Source organism: Salvia miltiorrhiza, chromosome 1 (assembly GCF_028751815.1).
Source record: "Salvia miltiorrhiza cultivar Shanhuang (shh) chromosome 1, IMPLAD_Smil_shh, whole genome shotgun sequence".
Taxonomy (NCBI): domain Eukaryota; kingdom Viridiplantae; phylum Streptophyta; class Magnoliopsida; order Lamiales; family Lamiaceae; genus Salvia; species Salvia miltiorrhiza.
The window spans coordinates 62,465,555-62,485,890 of record NC_080387.1 but is presented as its reverse complement, the minus strand read 5'-3'; the positions used below and the strand labels follow the sequence as shown (position 1 = coordinate 62,485,890).

Here is a 20,336-nt window from a genome sequence, read left to right as displayed (position 1 = left end):
TTAGAGTATAATGTAATGAACGTGTAGATTTTGAACAAATAACCGAAAAATATTTTTTGGTTATTGTAATGAACTTAAAGCATAAAAAGTAATGAACTAATGAACTTATAGTATAAAGTAATGAACTTAAATCGCTGAAGACTACGTAATGCATTACATGCTTAAGGTTAATAATAAAAATAAATACACATTGATTATGGAGAAGATGTAACCAAAATTTTAAGAGAATTAAATAAATTAATGTCATTAATTATTTGTTTCTGAAATATTGTTATAATTGCACATTATATTTAATCTTACAAAGAAATAAAGTTAATGAAATGTGATTCAAAAAAACTTATAAAGTTTGTAAATTGTAATCGTATGTTTTTAAATAGCGTTTAAAATTTTATGGTGAAAGAATAAAATAAAGCACGTACAAAAAATTAATTAATTATATTAAATAAAAAAAAGTTGTGCAGAATTAGAATAAATTAGTTTTGTGTATAGTACATAAAGAACAAGAAGAAAGAAGAATCATTAAGTGAATGAAACATAAATTAGAATAAATTAGTTTTGTGTTCAATGAAAATTATTGGCATCAATGAAAATTTGTTTTGAACTTTACGCTATCTTTTAATGAACTTGTTTTAACTTTTAACGAAAGTACTTTATCTTCGCAAAAACAAAAAAGTGGTTGTCCAATGTAAAAGTGAAACAATTGTCGAACAAAAGAACTACTAAAAAACACATTAAACCACATTGTACCACCAGCCGCCCATCTCGCTGATCCAAGCCCCAGGCTCCATAAGTCTACTTTTGTGTGTAATGTTGAATTAGATTTAGGATATTTTTCATCTGGGTTTATGTTCATCGAAGAATTATGTACTGTTTATTAGAAATTGAGTTTTGTTCATCGTCCTAGGTTTTTTCATATGGATTTCTGTTCATCGAAGAACTATACTCGGTTCATTAGAAATTGAGTTTTGTTCATCGTCATGGGTATTTCATTTGGGTTTATGTTCATCGAGGAGTTATGTTCTGTTCATTAGACATTCAGTGTTGTTCATCGAAAAATTGTATCCGTTCGTTTAGAAATTGTGTTATGTTGAAAAATTATATTTTGTTCATTAAAAATTTGTGATTATTCGTGATGTATTATATTCATGAATAATATTATTGATATTTGATTGATAATTGTACAAATATTTAACATAAGATATTTTAAACAAACGTAAAAAATTACGAACATCCAAAAAATATATTCGAATTGTTCTTATTGACATAAAATATTTAACACAAAATATTTGAATTTTTTTCCTGATATGAAATATTTAACATAAAACTTTTCGAATAAGCTTAACAAAATTACGAACATTTAAATAAAATATTCGTTTCTTGTTGACATCACATATTTAACATGAAACATTTCGAATAAGCGTAAAAAAATTATAAACATCTAAATAAAATGTACTTTATTTTACAAATTATGAAAATATTTCCAAATAGAGCAAATTACGTTCGACAAATCAATATAAGCGATTCAAGATAATTATAAAATTGATCATATAAAAAATTATGTAAGATATTTTAGTATGTTGTTTTATATATTATTTATTATAATGATATTTTTCTATGTTAATAAAAATATATACCAAATAATAGACGAATACATATGCAAATTCAATTAATATAGATTTTGAATTTTAGTTATTTTGTTCAAAAGTAATTAAACATTAATTTTGGAGAAGATGTAACTAAAATTTTAAGAGAATTATATAAACATAAAAAATTGTTTGCTTCTAAAATAGTGTTGAATTGCATATTATATTTAATCGTACAAGAAATAAAATTATTGATAAATCTTGTTTTGAAACTAGGTTAGATGGCCATATTTGGTGAAAGACGTGTTTCTTGTTGTTAAAATGTAACTGAATCATTGAATATATCTCTTAACATTAGTCTTATTTGATTAGCATTAATTTAGGAAACAAACGGATATCATAATTAACAAAATTACATTGATGTCCTTCAGTTAATAATAAAGAGACAATTTTGATATTGAAAATAGACCGATGGATTGCTTCAAATGGATGGCCAAGATCACTTCTTTCTTCTCTCCTACATTTAGTCACTTTTCATTGAACCATTGCCTATATATATATATATATATATATATATATATATATATATATATATATATATATATATATAGGGTTAGGTTTTATTGAGAAGCTCAAATGTGTTGAGAAGTTGAGAAGCAATCTAATGGATGAACATGCCAATTAGTTTTTATGAACGCGAGTTTGATCTGGGGTTCGATCCTTGGCGGTGGCATATTTTTTAACAAATTAAATAGATTCGCATGTTCGTCAGTTATATTTGGTATGTTCAAAGAATTTATTAATCTGGGGTCTAATTGTCATGTTCATCAAAATGTACTGACATGTTCATCTATTAGATTGCTTCTCAACTTCTCAACACACATTTGAGCTTCTCAATTGAACCACTCCCTATATATATATATATATATATATATATATATATATATATATATATATATCAAGGAAAATGAATTTGCATGGACACATGCAATGAATTGTTTTGGGCTAATTAAAGTTTGACATGATTATGTGAAAGTAACTGCTAACTGCAATTTTTTTTCTTTGAGAATATAACTTCAATAAATTCTAATATTCTATTTGAACATGGAAAGTGTGTGTGTGTGTTTTTTATCCTAACATAGTAAATATGATACATTTTTCCTTTAAGTTCAAATAAGTAATAAAAAGAACAATTTTGAAATTGTTTTGGAAAAAGCAAAGGCCAACATGCCTAGAATGACATTTATTTTGAAATTATTGAAAATATTCAATACAAACATTTATATTAAAAAGGAGAGAGTATTTAATTTGCAAAGAAAAAACCTAAAGTTAGATTTATTTTGAAATTGTTGAAAAAATTCACTCAACATTTACATTAAATAGGATAGAGTATTTAATTATTATTGTTGTCATTATCATTATTTTCAAACACCCAAGTTGGGTGAGACAATTTTGAGACTTCATTTTGTTGTACATTGGCCAACATGCATATTATTATGATTTTTTGTACAAAAATTGCTGGCTACCACTATTCCCACAATTATGACTTCTTCTTCAACATTCATTCTCCATTTCCATTATTCAATTTCAAGAATGAAAAAGTAGGGATTGATTCTGTCCAAATTCAGTCTTTCCGTCCTAATTTATCTATTAATAAAACACACTTATCCTCAGCAGCTTTTTATCCTTGTTATGTGTGTCTTTTGTCACAATTTGGAAATCAGAGAAATTGACAGTAGATGAAAAATTATTCTGTGTTCTGTTTCCCTTAACCAGGTTGTTTTTACTCATGGTTTGGTGGTTGCCACAAAACAGTCGTTGAAATTTGAAAATGTGGTTCCTCAGTCTGGATACGACGCATACTAGCGATGCACAAAAAATGACCCACGAGCACATGGTTCAAGAAATGCTCAAGGGTCGTGAATTTATTTATTAGGATTTTAATTTATGTAATTTTAATTATGTTTTTAATTTTTTTAATGTAATTTTTAGGTTTTTTATTTTAATGGAATTTTAATTATTAGTAAAATGTGTTATTTAAATTTGAGCAATTAAATTTAAGTGAAAAGCATAAAAATCAAAATTAAAACTATCATGTAGGTTATCATGTAACACCAATGCAACATCTTTACACTATATGGTCCACTTCTCATAAAGTAAGCTATCATGTAACACCAATGCTGATGCTCTAATAAAATTTGAAATTTTTAAGATACAAGTAAAAATGTACTTATAAGTAACGTAAAAATTGTGAATTTAAATAATATGAGGGTGGGTGGGTTGGGGTAAATTCAAACACCTTTTAGTTATTTTTTTAAAAGATATTTAAATTTTAGCATTCTTATAGTCGATTTCCTCCTAACTATATTTTTGGCTCGGCCACTAATTAGATACAATAGGATTATAATCTTATAACAAAATAAAATATACATTAAAATGTCCTTACATATTTAAAAAAGTAAGGGTATTTTAGGGTTTCCATAGTGTTGAAGTGTGAAGTTTATGAGTACTAAACAAATTAATTAGGTATTCCGTGGCTGCTATATATTTTGAATTTTTTCTTTAGCCTTTTAGAGTTCAACTAGGGTCTCTAGGGGTTCTGCATACAGACGTTTATTCAGCATACACTGCATCAGTTACCAAACAAATCAAATATGTGTAAAATGTGCGAAATTGGAATCCTTAATTAATTTCTAGTTTTTCTTATTACAGCATAATTAATCTTATTTTTTAGCAATATTTTACTATTATATGAAAAGAAGAATTATGAATAAAACACTACCAGAACCAATATTGGTGTTTAACGTAAACTAAAAATTCGACCACAATGTTCTTACTCATTTTCTATACAAGAGGCCCACCCAAACCCTGCAGCCCAGTTTCATATTTATCCCAATCCCACATCCCCAAACAACCCTCAAATCAAATCCCAAATTCCAACCGATACAATGATTCAGGCGGCGGCGATGCGGCGGACCTCCTACTTTTCCATGAGTTCTCACCTGCAACAGTGCAGGGGCATCCGAGTCAAGGTTTACAACAGCAATTTAGATCAGGCTTTGACCTTAATGCAGCGGAAGATGCAGTCCAGCGGCATCGAGCGAATGATAAAGCAGGAACAGCTTGCCCACGTCAAAAATTCCGAGAAGCGCGTTTTGGCCAAAAAGAATTTGGAGCGCAGGCTTCGCGCGCAGGATCTTGCCCGCAAGCTCAAGATGATTCTCGTTCAGAAAGTCAGGTAAAGTTTGTTTGAAGTTTGCTGCTTTAATTTATTTCACTTATATATATTTTTGTGTATGTATATGATTATCTTTGATAGTTGCTCGTATCAAGCGGGTTACTAATTGTGATCTATATGAAATGGATGTTTTTGTTGATTGTTTGGGATGTACGGTGATGTTTGTGTTAGTGTTTTGGTTCTTTGCATTGATTTGAAGGTGAAGGGAAATTGATTGAATTGCGATTTGTGCTACAAATTATTGAGCTTGAATTGTATGAGAAAATTATAGCGTTTGAGTACAATGACCTGTCTTTAAGACTGATACTGAGAGTTGAAATGTTAGCGTATGATATGTTGAGGAAATGGTTAATTGATATCTTTGTTGCTGTGGATAAAAAACGAAAGTTTCACGTATTAAAGGGATTCCATGTGTCTGATTGTGTTTGGCTCTGTTGCTTCGTTTTGAATAGAACCCTGTATTAGTATTTGTTATTGGAATCATGTGGCTCGAGTTTGTTGAGTTGCTTGAAGTCCGTCCCATCTTCAGGGAATTTGCTTCAAAGTAGGACGTGGGCATATCTTACTTTTAGATCATGTAATAGAGAAGGGGCACCGGACACTATGGATGAACACAAATACTGAGCAAATTATTTGTGAATGATGAGTGTCCTACAACCATTGGATGATGAACATTCTCCTCTGTTAAGCAATTAGGGGGCTACAGTCATCCAGATATTTTTCATATCTTGTGTATGAACTAAAACGTTTTCTTCACTCGGATACAGAGAGAGTATGGTTAGCCTTTCTTTTTTTCACATGTTTGATCATACATGTCAAATGTGCTGAATGTTGAACTTCCTAATTGGCTGGACTAAAGGAGGCTATGCCTTTGTAAATCAGCAAAATGAGAACATTTGAAGCAAATGATTACTTTTTTTTGTGGAAGATTAGTTTATTTTGATAGATGTTCTTTTCCTCATTGAAACTGTAAAGGGTGGGAGTACGAAGACTAAGATTATTCAAATGTTACTTTTGATGAATGGAGTCGGGGCTCATGTTGATGATGTAGTGGAACTTGTTGCTAAACTTGGAATCATATAACACTGATCTTTACTCTTTTTCGTGTTTGAAAGCCAGAGAGTAGACGGAGTTGGAAAAAGAGTGCAAAATTGAGCTGTTCATATTGTATTATCAATTGTAGTTGTGAACATTAGAATACTTCATCGACTTCTGTAATGCTTATATTTTCTACTTTGCTCCGTCTGTTTCTTTACTTCAGCGTCATATTCTGTCTTGTTGAAATTCAGTGTGTTCTCATCCTAGAAAATTTTGGTTCCTAAACTGACATGTCGTTTTTCTGCTTGCAGGGGTATATAAGATAGCTTGAAGGAGTTAAGTAGAAACCATTTAGTCCTTGCCAATTACTCTAATCGTCATTTCCAAATATAGTTGGTTGTATTTTCAGTGCTTCTTGAGGAAATTTTCATGCATCCATTGCCAAGGGGGGCAGGGCAGGGCTCCAACTTTTAATGGAAAAACTCCCAATAATAGCATACGGCTGTATGTGTTTGAAATTTGATAGAATGACCTACAAATGAGCTTCTCGATGCCAAATATTTTTATGTATGCAAAATAATTATTCGGACTTAATTTGTATGTTTAAACTTAGTTTGACTCAAATTTTTAAGGGGGAGATTTTACATTCACCGCCGTTTTAGTTTAAGAGGATTTGTGACAAACCGTTTCGTTGAAATAATATCCGAAATAACATAAACTTAACGAGATGGAAGTTGCAATAATAATAATAATATCTGACTGTAGAAGAAGTTGGCGAAATCAGATCTTACTCTTCCAAAATGGCGACAGAAGAATACCAAATCAATGTACATTCTATAAATGGTGAAACAGAATTTTCCAAATATATAAAGTGACAAAAAGTAAACGTATTGGGTGGGAAAATGGGAATAAACGACCAAAATTCGATACAAATATATATATTGGGTGGGAAAATGGGAATAAACGACCAAAATTCGATATATATATATATATATATATATATATATATATATATATATATATTAGCACGACGCTCTAACCAACTGAGCTAATAGGCCAACATTAAAAAATATACTTCAACGATTAATATTTCCAAAAGCAAAAATAAGAAAATGCACGTTATGTGGGCCCATAAGTTTTATGATGGGCCGACCCAATTAAAGTGGGTATGCAATAATGGACCATGAATACGCTATGTTTGTTGCTTTAGTAGTTACAGATTTTATTGGATTTTATGTGGGTACAAATTCATTCAAATCTCCTGAAAAATCATACACGCGCGTGACAATAAAATCAAACATCAACTTTACCAATTATAGTGTTTTATCATAAATTATTGGTTATATCTAATTATTAGATTTTCTTGGCAACTTTTGATCGTGGGTCGACCCGAGACCCAACGGCCCAACCTGTCTTTCTCCGATGTGATTAAATGCATTTTGTGCTACAGAATTACTTAAATGAGATTATATACAATCGATTTGATCATTTTATAATGAAGCAATGGTTTGTTGGGTTAATGGTCTTCTAGTTCTTCACAAGGCCCAATTATTTGTTTTGTTTGTTAAGTGAGCCTGATTTGAGATTTTGAAGCCCATAATAATCACAAATCATAGTAATAAATAACAATGGTTCTTCCAACACTTCAAATTGTGGTGAGCTGTGTGAAACGAATATGAAATTCAATACTATTAAATTAAATATTCTGCCAGATCAGTACATTCACATTTTTGTAGAAGAAATGTGCAAGAGTTTTCCCATGCATAAAATAATCTTGAAATATTATTTAACTAACAGTCTTATCTAGCTGTTGCCGACAAAAAAATAAATAAATAAAGTCTTATCTAAGACAATTACTCCCTCTTCCTGAAATAGCTTCCTCTTTGGAGACGGCACGAGTTTTAAAGAAAAGTTGTAAACTGTATTGATAGTGGAGAAAAAATGTTATAATTATTATTTGAAGTTGTGAAAAAATGTTATAATTAGTATTGAGAGTGATGAAAAGTGAAAAGTAAAAATAAATAAATATTATTATTGGTTGGGTAGTTGTCCAAAAATAGAAAAAAAGAAAAATGAAGTTATTTTGGGGACGTCCCAAAAAGAAAAAATAGGAAGTTATTTCAGGGACGGAAGGAGTATTTAAATAGAGTTTGATATTCCCAAAAAATCTCCAATTCAAGATTCCGCAAACATCCTCTTAACTATTTCTTGATGACCTCCTGTTTTATTTCCTTAGGTGCGTTTAATTTGGTGGATAAAATAAACAAGATTAATACGTTGGTCTTGGATACAATCAATTATAATATATAATTGGATTGTATTCTGACCCGCATTTTGACTTGAACCTGCATTCTGATCCGAACCGTATAAATGACACTATTCGGTTATATAAATGACAATGCCTGTAATTGACATTATTCGATTATATAAATGATACTACGTATAAATGAATCTATAACATTATAAATGGCACTCTGCATAATTGACACTATTCGATTATACAAATGACACTATTTGATTATATAAATGACATTGCCTATAAATGACACTATTCGGTTATACAAATGATACTATAACTTTTTAGGATGACATAGTGTTATTTGTATAACCAAATAATGTCATTTATAATATTATAGTGTCATTTATATGCAATGTCATTTGTATAACCGAATAGTGTCAATTATAGACAATGTCATTTGTATATCGGAATAGTGTCAATTATAGACAATGTCATTTGTATAACCGAATAGTATCATTTACACGGTTTGGGTCAGGTTGCGGGTTTGGGTGCAACCCTGTTGTACCCAAATTTTTTGTGAAGATTAATAGGATTAGAGGCAGGGTCGATCCTAAAATTTCAAAGGCCCTAGGCAAAAAAAAAAAAAAAATGGGGCCAATAAAAAAAAGAAACTTGTTACTTCAAGATCAAGTTTCTGTAATAACTTATTTTCAATGTATAAAATTTCTAGCTTATTTAACCCTTCTTATGCTGCAATTCCTTAGAAATAAGAAAAGAACAAAATAAGCTTAGTAGAACACAAAATATGATTTTACTAATTTTAGTTTTGAAAAACTTACTTCTTTTGAAATTACAATGATCGATATAGTCAATAATATTTTATATATAATAGAAACATCGAGAAAGTAATCTGATTTTTTAACAAAATAAAGAATCCAAACAAAGCGTTACAGAACACAATGAGAGAGAAAAAGAGTAAAATGTGAGATAAGAGAGCAAAACATAAGAGGTGAGCACAATCCAATTAGATTTTATTTAATGATCAATTCAAGATTAATATATACTCCCTCCGTCCCATTGATCTTGTCTCATTTCTATAAATAACACTCCTACTTTATCATTTTATTACTTTCTCTCTCCTACTTTATCACATTCTCTCTCATTCTCTCTCCTACTTTATCTACACACTTAACACTACTAATACTCTCCTTAATAACCGTGCCGAATCATATGCATAAATTCAATGAGAATTATAAAGTGGGAAAACTTACTAGCATATAGCAAGAAGAGAAGCAGTATCTTCAAGTTACTCTGCAAGACATTAGAGTTACTCGGAGGTCAGACGTTGCCTCTTCCCATAATCAGCATCCCTTGATCGTGATCTATGCTCTTCCTCATGAGATACCCTTGACTTTCCATGGGATCTTGATGATCTTCCCCTGTCCCAATCATCATCATATTCCGCCTCACGATTTCTGTGCCTATGATGATCAGCATATCTGCCTCTATCATCTCTATGGCGTTCTCTTTCACGTTCACGGCCACCACGGTCATGGTCTAGGGAACGCTCACGATCCTTGTCACGCTCTTTTTGCCTGTCTCTCCCGACATCTTTGTCATCGCGATGTCTCCTTTTTGACCAATCATGATCTTGTCCAGCATCTTTCTCTCTAGGCGCATCTCTTTCATACCCTGTTCCCCTATCATCTCTGTACCTTCTTTCGGAAGAGCCAGACCAGTCCCTCTCTGACCCTCTGTCTTTATCCTTCATGGCATTTGGCCACGGCCCCCTCTCTTGACTCCCTTCCCCGTACTGATGGTCCGATGTAGCTTCTTCCCCATAACTAGATTCCCCTGCTCTCCCTACGTGCTCATCTCCTGCCCATCCTCCCATATTAGGATCTCACCACATTCCCATATTAGGCCCCTCAACTCCAGGAGTGGGAACCATCCCCATGCCACCCAAGGGCATTCCCCTTCCAAAGAACACCGGATTAACATGTGGAGCTAGGTTGAGCGACTGCGTGAAGAGAGTAGAGAATGTGTAAGTGGAGTTGTTTAGGGTATGAATGATTGAATCCCCTTTGACCTAGTCAGGTCATATTTATAAATAGGTGTATGACGACTAGGGTTGTCACCCGTCTTTAGCCTTAGTCCTAATTTCTCAGAAATTTAAGGAAAGTATCTCTTCCGACTCTTCTCGACCTGTTCGTTAAGTAGCTGCCCTTTTAGGATTTGTTATGACAATCATTCATGTCCCCCGTGTTGGGCCTGACTATGGACTCATCAATATGAAAATGGCTAGATACGTCTTATTGAGCTGTCTCGTTTGGGCCTCATAAAATGGCTAGATACGTTTTATTGGGTTGTCTCGTTTTGTCCACTACAAGTTATCAATACAGACTCAATCATGCAAACCAAACATTTAATTAAAATCAATTATTTTATTAATTACTTCCTCCGTCCCAAACGAAATGTCATGTTTTCCTTTTTGGGCTGTCCCAAACGAAATGTCATGTTTCCTTTTTTGGCAATACACTCTCTCTCTATACTTAATATTTAAATAATTTCCACCAACCCACTTAATTTACTTTATACACATTTCTTAATCTCCGTGCCGAAAAGAAATAAGTCATTTCGTTTGGGACGGAGGGAGTATTATTTATCACTCAAATGAAATGCCTCCTTAATGTTTACTAAAGTATAACACAATATTAATACCATGCATTAGTATGTTACGAAACATAGTTCTATATAATCCCATCCTAATAAGAATTCTGCCAAAATTACCTAAAACATCATCACTAAAAAAACGAACCAAATCAGACCGTCTTTTGTAATGAAACATAACTCTAAGTTTTAGAGATGGAGAGAGAATATTAAAGATCGTGTGATGATAAATTTAAATTTGATTTTTTTTTTATTTCAATCTAACCACTAATATTATATCATCAGTACAATTAAAGACAAGCAGCTCTATTTATGATATGAATTGCTATATCACTATTTATGATATATCACTATTACCCGACTAGTAACCACCACTCATTAGGTTGTTTATTAAAATCCTGATGTATTATTTATTTTTTCCTAACCAAAAAAGGAAGATCCTCTCTGATATGCGTTTCTACACAAAAATATTACTCCCTCCGTCCCAGCTTTTGGTATCCACTTTTAATTGTAAATACAACTAAAAGTGGATACAAAAAACTGGGACGGAGGGAGTAATTAAAAAGAATCTACATCTGAGATGATGTTTGATTAGTATTATATGAATAATATTGGACTAGAAAAGTGTAATGTCAACTATAACTTTATTTTATTTTAGGAAAATGCTAACTAATTTAAATCTTGAATATTTAGAATGAAACGAACACACGACGGCACGAGGCCAATAATTGATTATTTCACTAAGCGCGCGACGATTTAAGCTAAACACGAGCTTAATTGAGATTATGGCTGATTTGGCTGAGAAATGCACGTGGAGACACGCTCTCTTCTAGAATGTTTCAGATTCCAACACAGCCACATTTTTTTTCTTAGTTTGCCAGAATAGAAACATTGTGGAATCAATCTGAGATGAAAATATTAAATTCTGTTTGACGCTTTTTTTGGGGAGTTGAGTTTGGCATTTATTCTTTTCCACCCTTGACATTTATTTAATTTTATTCTTTTTGCTCCCTTTGAAAGATATATCCGAATATTGCGATCAAAATTAGAGGGTGTGTGTTGCATACTTGCCTTCATTTTGCAGGTATTTTCTTCAATTCTGTAGAAACACAAAAATATATTCCCTCCGTCCACCAATCAACTTCCCATTTGCCTCTAAAATTTTGTCCACCAATTAACTTCTCACAGGGGCGTAGCCAGGGGGGGCTAGAGCCCCCCCAAATTTTGAATTTTTTTTTTTATAATATGTTTAAAAATATTGTTATTATTATTATTATATTTGTATTTTAGTAAAAAAATGTCTAAAATGTATTGAATGCCCCCAAAAAAAATTTTAGTAAATGTTTTGAACTATATTATCTATGAAAATGTTGTTATTATTATTATTATTATAATTGTATTTTAGTAAAAAATGTCTAACATGTATTGAATGCCCCCAAAAAAAATTTTAGTAAATGTTTTGAACTATATTATCTATGAAAATGTTGTTATTATTATTATTATTATTATTATTATTATTATTATTATTATTATTATTATTATTATTATTATTATTATATTTGTATTCTAGTAAAAAATGTCTAAAATGTATTGAATGCCCCCCAAAAAAATTTAGTAAATGTTTTGAACTATATTATCTATGAAAATGTTGTTATTATTATTATTATATTTGTATTCTAGTAAAAAATGTCTAAAATGTATTGAATGCCCCCCAAAAAAAAATCCGGGGGCTACCGCCCCCGAACCCCCGTAACAGTTCAGCCCCCCCCCAAAAAAATCCTGACTTCCCACTCTACTTTTTGGACTTATATACCCTCTCTTACTTTTTAAATTACTACACTTTATCAATTTGACCCACCACACTCTATCATTACTTGTCTAATTAATCCAATTTGATTTTAATTAAATAGAGTAGGATATTTCAAAATTTTCAGTTTATTTTTTATTTTCTGAATTTTCAGTTTATTTATTTTCTGAAAATTTTATTTTCAGTTTATTTATTTATTTTCTGAATTTTCGGTTTATTTATTTATTTATTTATTTTTGAATTTTCAGTTTATTTATTTCCCAGTTTATTTATTTATTTTTCTGAATTTTCAGTTTATTTTTATTTATTTACTGAATTACCAGTTTATTTATTTATTTTCGAATTTTCAGTTTATTTACTTCCAGTTTATTTATTTATTTATTTTCTGAATTTCCAGATTATTTATTTATTTACTTTCTGAATTTCCAGTTTATTTATTTATTTATTTTCGAATTTTTAGTTTATTTATTTTCTAGTTTATTTATTTCCAATTTATTTATTTTCTAAATTTTCAGTTTATTTATTTATTTACATTCGAATTTTCCAGTTTATTTAATTATTTTCTGAATTTCCAGTTTATTTATTTATTTACTTTCTGAATTTCAGTTTATTTATTTATTTATTTTCGAATTTTCAGGTTATTTATTTTCTAGTTTATTTATTTCCAGTTTATTTATTTATTTTCTGAATTTTAAGTTTATTTATTTATTTACTTTCTGCATTTCCAGTATATTTTATTTATTTATTTTCAAATTTTCAGTTTATTTATTTCCAGTTTATTTATTTATTTTCTGAAAATTTTGTTTTCAGTTTATTTATTTATTTTCTGAATTTTCGGTTTATTTATTTATTTTCGAATTTTCAGTTTATTTATTTATTTATTTTCTGAATTTGCAGTTTATTTATTTATTTATTTTTGAATTTTCAGTTTATTTATTTATTTATTTTCTGAATTTGCAGTTTATTTATTTATTTATTTTCTGAATTTGCAGTTTATTTATTTATTTATTTTCTGAATTTCCAGTTTATTTATTTATTTATTTTCTGAATTTTCAATTTATTTATTTTCCAGTTTATTTATTTATTTTCTGAATTTTTAGTTTATTTATTTATTTATTTTCTGAATTTTCAGTTTATTTTTTATTTAGTTACTTTCGAATTTTCCAGTTTATTTATTTATTTTCTGAATTTTCAGTTTATTTATTTATTTACTTTCTGAATTTCAAGTTTATTTATTTATTTATTTTTGAATTTTCAGTTTATTTATTTTCTGAATTTTCAGTTTATTTATTTATTTATTTTCTGAATTTGCACTTTATTTATTTATTTATTTTTGAATTTTCAGTTTATTTATTTCCAGTTTATTTATTTATTTATTTTCTGAATTTCCAGTTTATTTATTTCCAGTTTATTTATTTATTTATTTTCTGAATTTTCAATTTATTTATTTTCCAGTTTATTTATTTATTTTCTGAATTTTTAGTTTATTTATTTATTTATTTTCTGAATTTTCAGTTTATTTTTTATTTAGTTACTTTCGAATTTTCCAGTTTATTTATTTATTTTCTGAATTTTCAGTTTATTTATTTATTTACTTTCTGAATTTCAAGTTTATTTATTTATTTATTTTCTGAATTTTCAGTTTATTTATTTATTTATTTTTGAATTTTCAGTTTATTTATTTATTTATTTATTTTCGAATTTTCAGTTTATTTATTTTCTGAATTTTCAGTTTATTTATTTATCTATTTATATTCGAATTTTCAGTTTATTTATTTTCCAGTTTATTTATTTATTTTCTGAATTTTCAGTTTATTTATTTTCTGAATTTTTAGTTTATTTATTTATTTTCTGAATTTTTAGTTTATTTAATTAAAGTGTAAAAAAAAGAATAAATAAATAGCTTATCAAAAAAAAAAACTTTAAGTCAATGCATTAAAATAATGTCAAATAGGTAGTGAAAGATTAGTAAAAGTAATCACAATACATTAACACTACCCTTTTAGTCTTTTACACCACTTTTACACCACCTTTTTCAGCTTTCTTATTTTCCGTGCCGACCACCAAATGGGAAGTTGATTGGTGGACGGAGGGAGTATATTTTTTGAGTTGGAAAAAAACAGACACACAAACATATATATTTTTTGAGTTGGAAAAAAATGACCATGGAATTGAACGTTAAACCTCTACATTAATATATGATCTTATGTCTTCGAATGACTATATTTCTATATTTTTTTTAAAGTTGGAAAAGAGAGACGGGGTTCATAGTATTTAGTCAGGAAAGGAAGGCGGTGGAAGCCGAGATGATCTTCATTGCTTCAATGTTCCGAAGGACTATATTTGTATATATTTTTTAGTTGAAAAATGATGACAAGATTTATGTATTTTAATTGGAAAAGAAAGACGATAAAGATTGAATCATATATCTCTCCGTTGATATAGGGATCTTCCACCTTCCTTCCTCCGCCGTCGCATCTAAAGATTTCTCTCCAGATCCATTCACCGCCCGTCCATATCCCTGCGCCGCCTCCACCACCTTCAACCCTTCACGCCGCCTCTGCCTCTGCCTCCCCCCACCCCACCGCTACTTCCAGCACCGTGTCTAGTTCCTCAATCCCGCGCCAATCCGTCCGCTATTAATCCCATTCGAGTTAAGCCCTAGCAGCGGCGCGACGCTAGATCTGTCCGCCTTCCCCCCATATTCAAGGGAAAGAAGAAATGCTATTGATATATTTGTAGCAGAAATGTTAAAGTTTAGTTGAGAAGTCGATTTATAGAATTGATTATCCAAAGTTGCAGGTTTTCTCCATAGTTAGGCGCAAACTGCAATGGGATACCTTTGTTGATTGGTGAAGTCGTCAGCGCCGGAGACGGTGGATTTTCAGCGATGTTGAACTGTCTGTTGAATTTAGCGCGAGGAGATGAAGATAGTTACTTAATTAACAACAACACTAACCATCTAATTCCCTTAATTCTACTCTTCTTAATCTCTGTGCCGAAAAGTAGCATGCCATAAATAATGTGCCGAAAAGTAGCGTGCCATAAATAATGGGACGGAGGGAGTATATTTTATCATTATGTAGACAAGTAATAGTATTCATAGATGTTCTTCACTGAGTTCGAACAATATCTTGGTCAGTATCTTCAGATGTTCTAAGTGGCAGTTGAGACAGTTAAAAGTTGTCAACATGCGAATTTTATAGATAACTTTAAAGCTATTTTATGCGATTTTTATGGATATGCATGGCCACGAATTTACAAGTTTAATGAAGCTTTATTGGATCACAATTACAAATAGATCAAGATCATCAAAGCAGAATCTTCGTTGAGATAGAACTCTTGTTTCCATCAACGACTAGGAAATGATTAACTTGGGCTACAAGAGAAGATTGGAGACGTGAAGGCTATATAAAGAGGTCATATTTTGTTCAAGATAGCTGGGGAATTTCATTCTTAATAACACTCGCAATGTAGTAGAGAATTCTTGTTCCTGTTAGGTGTCCCTAGACTTGTACAGTCTGTAATACATTCACTGATACATTACTTTTATTTGTCCTAGCAGAACTGATACATTACTTTTATTTGTTCTAGCAGAAGAGTGTTTGTGAATTAAACACTTGAGCATACATTGTAAAAAGAGTTATATGCTCTTCTTTATTGTTGGTTTGTGTTTCTCAAGGGATTAAGTGCGCCTATGAAGTTAGTCGTTGTCTAGCTTTCAATTATTCACCATTGATGGAGTTTTGAGAAGATGTAGAGGCTAAGTAAGAGAGAGTCTTATTGTGTAAGTCCGACTTCATATAGTGAATAATTTTCCCTGGACGAGGCCCCCAGACGTAAGTTGTTTAATCGAACTGGGTTATCATTCTTTGTATTTTATCTTTCGTACTCACATTCGTTGTTACAATACATCTCATCACATTTTCATGGATTAGTCATTCTTTCAAACTATATTACTATTTTTTTGAAAACGAGAAATATAAATATTGATGTATAATTAAGTATTACTCCCTCCGTCACACGAATCTTGACACGAAAATTAAGGAGTTGTAGATTAGTGTTTTAAGTGTATAGGTAATAAAGTATAAAAGTGATAAAGTAGGAGAGAGAATGTAATAAAAATGATAAAGTATGAGAAAGAAGGTAATAAAAGTGATAAAATAGGATAGATGTGTCAAGATTCGGGGGACGATCCAAAAAAGAATACATGTCAAGATTCGTGAGATGGAGGGAATATATATGAAATTTGCAGAAAGAGTGGTGAGCGGTAATTTTAGTTAAGATTGACCCATAAATATTAAGTACTCCCTCCGTCCACAATTCAGTGCCCCATTTAGGTGTGGGCACGGAGACTAAGAAAAGCTGAAAAAGGTGATGTGGATAAAGTATAAGGGTAGTGATTAAGAGATTAGATACTTTTACTAATTTTGTGTTAAAAGAGTGTTTTTAATTTATGAATTTATTTTTAGCACCATTTGGATTTATTTTTTTAATTTAAAATTTTCAGTTTATTAAATTTCATTTTTCAGATTATTAAATTTAATTTTTTTTCAGTTTAAAATTTTCAGTTTATTAAATTTCATTTTTCAGATTATTAAATTTATTTTTTTTCAGTTTCTTTCCTTATTTCAATTTATGGAAAAAGCATAAATAACTTCACAATAAAAGGGTAGCAAACAATGTACAGAGGCAATATGAATTTTATTGATAAATCTGACAATACAGTGGTGGTGCCTCTTGAAAGAACCGAAAATGGTCCCTCCAAAAGTTTGGAGGGAAAAAATGAACAGTGAACTAAGTAAAAAACCTATAAATGCAGCCACACTTTGCGCCAAAAGCATTCAATTCTTGAAAAACAAAAAACCCTCAGACCATAAAGTCATCACAGGGTCAGACCACAAAAAATGGTCATACATAGAGCTAGAATCGAGGATGATGAAAGAAATAAGTTAGCACAGTGGCTTCTTGAGCATAGCCTTGGAGGGAAGCTCGAATTTGGTGCCAAAAAAGAGGCAGCAACCCTCTTCAAAGTCGATTTGAAGACAATTTGGAGGATTTGGAGCCAAGTGTCAAAGCAAAGAGCTTGTGGTGTACCTGTACAAGTCAAATCCATTAGAAAAGGTAGTTCATACAAAAACAAGATGCAAGTAGATGTTGAAAAAATCAAGAATCTTTCTGTGCTTCAAAGGTCATCAATGAGAGTCATGTCTACAAACCTAGGTGTGTCAAAATCTTTGATTCACAAGTGGGTGAAGGATAAAAAGCTTAAACCACACACAAATGCAATAAAACCCTTTCTTACCCCACAAAACAGGCTGCAAAGACTAAGTGGAGCCTAAATCAGCTTAGTTCAATAAGTGAAGATGGTTTTATAAAGTTCCAAACAATGTACAACACCATTCACATCGATGAGAAGTGGTTTTACCGTACCAAAACCAATGATAGGTATTACCTGCTGCCGGATGAAGGGGAACCATATCGTACATGCAAATCAAAGAGGTACATTGATAAGATTATGTTTATGTGTGCCGTTGCCCGACCAATATTTGGCCTAGATGGCAGATGCATATTTGATGGAAAGTTTGGGATATTTCCTTTCACAACCATGGAGGCAGCACAACGGAATTCAAAAAACAGAATGAAAGGTACCATGGAAGTGAAGCCAATCACAGCAGTTACTAAGGAAGTGATGAAATGTTGTCTTTTAAGAGAGGTCAGCTGTTACTTTTTCTTTTTATTACTGTATGCTATCAGAAACTGTTAAAGTTTCATCATTTAGCCCTTTTTATTACCTTTTGGCAGATGATACCTATCTTTAAAGCTAAGTGGCCAGTGGGAGCAAACAAGCACATATATATCCAACAAGACAATGCAAAACCCCACATAAAACCCAATGATCCAGACTTTTTAGCGGTTGCAAATACTGATGGTTTTAAATTCCAACTAGTATGCCAGCCTGCTAATTCACCGGATACAAATGTCAATGACCTAGGGTTTTTCAGAGCAATACAGACATTGAAGGATCAAAAACCAGCAGGGAATGTGGAAGAGTTACTCAAGAATGTTAAAGATGCATATGATGAATACCCACCAGAGAAGCTAAACCATGTGTTCATTACTTTGCAAAGTTGTTACCATGAAATCATCAAGGCAAGGGGAGGAAATGACTACAAAATTCCACACATGAACAAAGAAAGACTCTCAAGACTGGGGTTGTTACCAAAGAGCATTCAAGTTGAAGAAACACTTGTAAGGGAAACACTACAGTTTCTGGAGTTGGATGCAAGTGCAGAGAGAGAAATTTACAACATTGGAGCAGTCATAGAAGGGCTGGAGCAGGTAGACATCACTGAATAGACTGTATAGATTAGGGCAGGGTTTACACATACAAACACAATGAACAATCTTTTGATGTGTTTGTAATGTAAATCATTTTTTTGTAAGCATAATAGTCTCTGCCATTTCTTTAGCATCATTGACTGCATAATTTTGTTTATATTCAACCTCCAAGAGTGAATTGATGGCTGAATACAAACACCCTCAGACTATAAAGTCATCACAGGGTCAGCTTACTCATAGATACACATAGATACACAGATAAGAAGGCATCACAGGGTCAGCTTCCCACGAAAGATACACAAATTGGCAGCACCTTAGATACACAAATTGGCACCTTAGATACACAAATTGGCACCACCTTAGATACACAAATTGGCACCTTAGATACACAAATTGGCACCTTAGATACACAAAGAATATAAAGATATAGCAGAACATGCAATCGGCAGCAAAGACACAACAACAGAGCATAACAAGGCATCACCAGCCAATCCCCACCAAAGCACAACAACAGAGCATAACAAGGCATCACCAGCCAATCCCCACCAAAGAAAACAACAAGCACAGAACGAAATCACCTCAATCGCTCGGCCTCTTCCCGATCACGTCTGAAAGACTCTCTGATTTCGGCGATTCGTTGTGCCTCTTCCCGATCGCGTCTGAAAGATTCTCGGAGGGCTGCAACTCGCTTGGCCTTTTCCTTCTCTCTTCTAATTTGTTCAGAGAGATGGAAGCCATCGGAATCGTATTCCGGCGGTTCAGAGAGAGGTTCCGGCGATGGTGATAGAGAGAGGGCCGCCGACTCAGTTTCCGGTAGCAACCATGGTCCGCATTCGGATTCCGGGAAAAACTGCTCCGATTCAGAGCGAGGGAGGGAGGCTGCCTCGGTTCCCGGCAGCATCCATGGCGCCGCTTCGGATTCCGACGGCGACGACTCCGATCCGGTGACATGGAGCAACGACGACTCAGTTTCAGGCACGAATTCAACCGATTCAGAGAGAGGGAGGCGCGCCGCTACGGATTCCGGCAGCAACCACGGCGCCACTTCGGTTTCAGGCACGAATTCAACCGATTCAGAGAGATCGGGAAGAGGAAGCCCAGTTTCTGGCACAAACGTCTCCCGCAACACAAATCCCTCCAAAGAATCCATAAAAATGCCCTCCATCGATGAAGATGGAGGAGATTTGGATGGAGGTGGATTCATGAATGGAGAGGCCACAAAATCGGGAGAGAGAGAGAGGAGCGGCGCTAGGGTTTTCAGAATGGAGAGTGAGAGAGATGAAGCGGCGCTAGGGTTCGAATGAATGAAGAGGAGAGAAAATAAGATTGCAAACAAACAAATAGGGAGAGAGTAATTAGGGTTAATGATGATTTAATTAACTAATTGAACAATAAGGGGTGGGGTAATAAATGGCAAAG

At 32.1% G+C, this 20,336-nt stretch overlaps 3 protein-coding genes across 4 annotated transcripts; 2 read left to right on the top strand and 1 right to left on the bottom strand.

Annotated features, from left to right (window-relative positions):
* The first annotated feature begins 4,125 nt into the window (after nt 1-4,125).
* On the top strand, nt 4,126-6,509 carry LOC131002699 (uncharacterized). 2 transcript variants are annotated; one of them, XM_057929180.1, is made up of 2 exons: nt 4,126-4,821; nt 6,171-6,509. In XM_057929180.1, the coding sequence occupies exons 1-2, from the start codon at nt 4,532-4,534 to the stop codon at nt 6,178-6,180; spliced, it is 300 nt and encodes a 99-aa protein (XP_057785163.1). In that variant the 5' UTR covers nt 4,126-4,531; the 3' UTR covers nt 6,181-6,509. The 2 variants fall into 2 exon arrangements, with proteins under 2 accessions (XP_057785163.1, XP_057785157.1); XM_057929174.1 differs by having other exon boundaries at nt 4,369-4,821; nt 5,797-6,267.
* A 2,916-nt stretch (nt 6,510-9,425) lies between these two features.
* Nucleotides 9,426-10,089, bottom strand: LOC131011246 (uncharacterized). The gene has a single exon (XM_057939037.1). It carries the CDS (start codon nt 9,990-9,992, stop codon nt 9,426-9,428), a length of 567 nt encoding a protein of 188 aa, XP_057795020.1. The 5' UTR covers nt 9,993-10,089.
* A 7,875-nt stretch (nt 10,090-17,964) lies between these two features.
* On the top strand, nt 17,965-18,935 carry LOC131011236 (uncharacterized). The gene is made up of 2 exons (XM_057939027.1): nt 17,965-18,291; nt 18,381-18,935. The coding sequence occupies exons 1-2, from the start codon at nt 17,965-17,967 to the stop codon at nt 18,933-18,935; spliced, it is 882 nt and encodes a 293-aa protein (XP_057795010.1).
* Nucleotides 18,936-20,336: the final 1,401 nt, after the last annotated feature.